Source organism: Malus domestica, chromosome 15 (genome assembly GCF_042453785.1).
Source record: "Malus domestica chromosome 15, GDT2T_hap1".
Classification (NCBI taxonomy): Eukaryota; Viridiplantae; Streptophyta; class Magnoliopsida; order Rosales; family Rosaceae; genus Malus; species Malus domestica.
Window position 1 is genome coordinate 46,914,380 of NC_091675.1, and position 3,389 is coordinate 46,917,768.

The window sequence follows — 3,389 nt, forward strand, 5'->3', positions numbered from 1 at the left end:
GATATTGAACTTCGTAAGAATAGTAACCTTGTCTTCAGGTTTGAGAGCCCAAGAGGCCGAGATGTGTTCCTTTCTCGGCCGCAATCGCAAGACGCAGAAGTCAGTAGCGCGACTCAACGCAACATCAACAAATTTACTCCTCGGCCGAGCTCGGCCGACGAGTTGGCACGCCCCGCATTCACCGAAGGACGTAGTTAGCTCATTAATTACTCGGCCTGCGCGCCACGTAGGCTTTGTAGTTTTTAGGGTCAATATATTGCTATTTTACTATATAAACGTCATAATCGAAATTATTATCTCGTTATTATAATTTAAATATCACCTCGTGAACTTAGTTAGTGTTTTAGTTTGGAGGTATTACTCTACATTTGTAAGTAAGAAGTTTTAAATTCAAATTTTATGAATGTTTATGCTAATTTATTCTCTCCCATAAAAATATGTCATTGTTTGAAACAAAAAAAACCCATCTCTGGAGAATTCATTCAATTTGATGAGGATTGTTTAATCATCCATCTAAATTAATAAATTAATTAACAATTCAATTGTAAGGATGCTACTTATTATTACAATTGTACTGTCAATTTGTTCGACACACACTGATGACTAAATTGTTTTTGAATTAAATAATTATTTTCAAATGTCATAAATTTAAGTGATGATAAAAAAAATGATTGATTTTGACTATAACGTTTGTATGATAAAACGATGTCACATTAGGCCGGGAAGAAAGATTTTCGTTCGTAGCGGAGGAGGAAAGTATTATTCATATTGAAATGAGCTTGTGGAATGAGCCCAAGCTTATGGTTGGGAAAGCAATGAGCCACAAATGGTTCCAATTTGCAGCCTTAAGATGTATTTAATGAACTTGTTTTAATATCAAGTGGTGAACAGACAACTGCTTATCAATAGGAAGACGTTCTTCTTTACAGATAAATTACAATTTGAAATATGCACATAAATATTTATTTGGTAATTTTAATTAGTTAAGTGATGAGATTTCTGAGATTGTGGTTTGCATGTTACAATTCTAATAGAAAATGTAGGATATTAACACCTTATATAACTTATCCCTTCTAATTTTCCAAAAATATAAAATTCCTTTGTACATACTTTCATTTCTTACTTTGACATAACTTGAATTTTATTAGTTTACTTTCATTTCATAATTTGGTGTACTAGTTTGTGCATCCAATGGGTTTCAGTTCAGCTTGTGTGTCACAATTGGGCTCCGACCAATTCGGCCTTGTTTCCAATGGGTCAATGGCCCAGCTCGTTGCCTCTGTCATTTTTATTTCATTTTCTCTTTACACCCATCACATTTCAAAGAATTCAAAAGTTTTCAATTTGAACTTTTTATTCACTCACGTAATTATTAATAATTTTCTTTTGGTAAATGATGTTTGTTGAATTACTCCAAGGTTATTTTTCTTTTTTAAATTTTCATATTTTTAATATTTTTAATATCAAATTTCGATGAACTACCAAAATAAAATCAGGAATGAGATTCATTATCGCTTACGTTTGGAATGTTTACTTGCATTATATTACATTAAAAGGGTTGTTGAGTGAGATGGGTTAGGGAATCATGGCCCTTCAAAAGCGAAGTGCATAATATATATGAACCCTCAATTATGCTACATAAATGTATCATGGACCCTAAAAAATTATAAAATCGGACTAAATTATAACATAAGAAACTCAGAGTACTTAAAATTAAACAAGAAGAAATAAAATGGCACTGCCTCTATCCTGGCACTTAGAGTGATATCATCTCACCAACCGGCCAAACTTAAGAAAGAAGGAACATACAAAAACCAACCAAACTAATGACACTCCACAAAGCCACAACAAGAGAGCTAGAGTGGCTAATCCCAACACCAGTTGTTGAGGATGTGGTACTTGCAGGGGTTGTAACTGTAGAGTTACCGCCGGAACCACCGGATGCTGAATTACTGGATGGTGCTGCGGTTGATCCTGACCCTACAGACACAGAAAGCTTCATCCCCATACCGCAATGCCCAATCGTAGCGCAAATGTAGTTATGAGTCCCGGCAGTCTTGAGGAGGATGGTGGTGGCTCCGCTGCTATCACTTGTAATTGAATTTCCCACAGTGCATGTTTTGTAGTCACTAGCAGTCACTTCATCCACCGTGTGTCCACTTCCATAGTTGAAAACTACCATGTAACAAAAATTTAGGAAAAATATACACAATTAGCTAAAACATAACCAAAGTGGGGGTGCTTTTGTTTCACTAGATATCTGATACGTTATTAGACCATAATTTTCACGCCTACGTAATTCTCAAACCATACTTTAAAACAAGAATTTTCCTGATCAACTATTTAGATTGAAATCTTGTACGTAATTCTCAAACTGTACTCATTAAACAAGAGCTCCTCTAATAAATGGTCTAGATGGATAGTCTATATATAACTTTCAAATGGCACATCAAAACAAGAATTTATCTTATAGTCTGATAGCATAAACATTTATTTTGAAGCATGTTCATGATAGTATAATTAAAGGGATGTGATATCCACACACTCTATTTTACTTCTTACACACCTTTTGAATTTTTAGTCATTGGATTGAATGAATTGAAGAAGATCAATGGACAGAAATTATCAAGGAGTATGTGAAAAGTAAAATAGAGTGTGTGGATAACACACCCCTAATTAAAAGGGAATAAGGATTTTTACCTAGGCTGTCACCAACTTTAAAGGTCTTGCCACTAGTCCAAGTGGTATAATCCACTCCACTAGCCCACCCAGAGGAGTCTCCAACGGTGTAGACAGTGGCTACGCAGCTTGGCACCATGACCATGGCAACAACTAGGGCTAAACCCCCAATTCTGGCCATTTTTAATGAGCTAGCCCAGCTACGACGAGAGAGAGAGGGAGAGAGAGAGAGGCCCTTTGTGATGATAATTCTATAGAGTGGAACTCACTTATATAATAGCATGAAGGGGGCTGGAGTAAGTAGGGTTTGGTCGACTTAATTGAAATGCAGCATGTTCTGTCTAGGAACTCATTGCAGGATGACTTAAGTTAGACGTCATACCTAATGCTTTTCTTTTTATTTCTTTTTGCATTGTTATTCTCCTAACTTTCAGAAGAAGAAAAAAAGAAATAAATGTGATGAGAAATAAGGCTATCATCATCAAGGTTTGTTATGATAAATAATGTTCTAACTTCTATCTTTTTGTTTTTTTTTTCAAACCCAATTCTAAGCACCAAAGTGGACTAATTAAATTAAAAGAAATGTGATCGAAGGGGTGGTATACTTTTAATTTATTATATGGCTTTGTTGGTAGACCTTTCATCATCTCTATGATGATGGATTGCGAATTAAGAAAGGGTTAACACGTTAAGGTCATAAGAGTTATGAT

General features: G+C 35.1%; 1 protein-coding gene across 1 annotated transcript; it reads right to left on the reverse strand.

Annotated features, from left to right (window-relative positions):
- Nucleotides 1-1,592: 1,592 nt before the first annotated feature.
- Nucleotides 1,593-3,085, reverse strand: LOC103426066 (blue copper protein-like). The gene is made up of 2 exons (XM_008364154.4): nucleotides 2,701-3,085; nucleotides 1,593-2,175 (listed from the first exon to the last, which is right to left on the reverse strand). Exons 1-2 carry the CDS (start codon nucleotides 2,858-2,860, stop codon nucleotides 1,790-1,792), a joined length of 546 nt encoding a protein of 181 aa, XP_008362376.1. The 5' UTR covers nucleotides 2,861-3,085; the 3' UTR covers nucleotides 1,593-1,789.
- Between the last annotated feature and the right edge of the window lie 304 nt (nucleotides 3,086-3,389).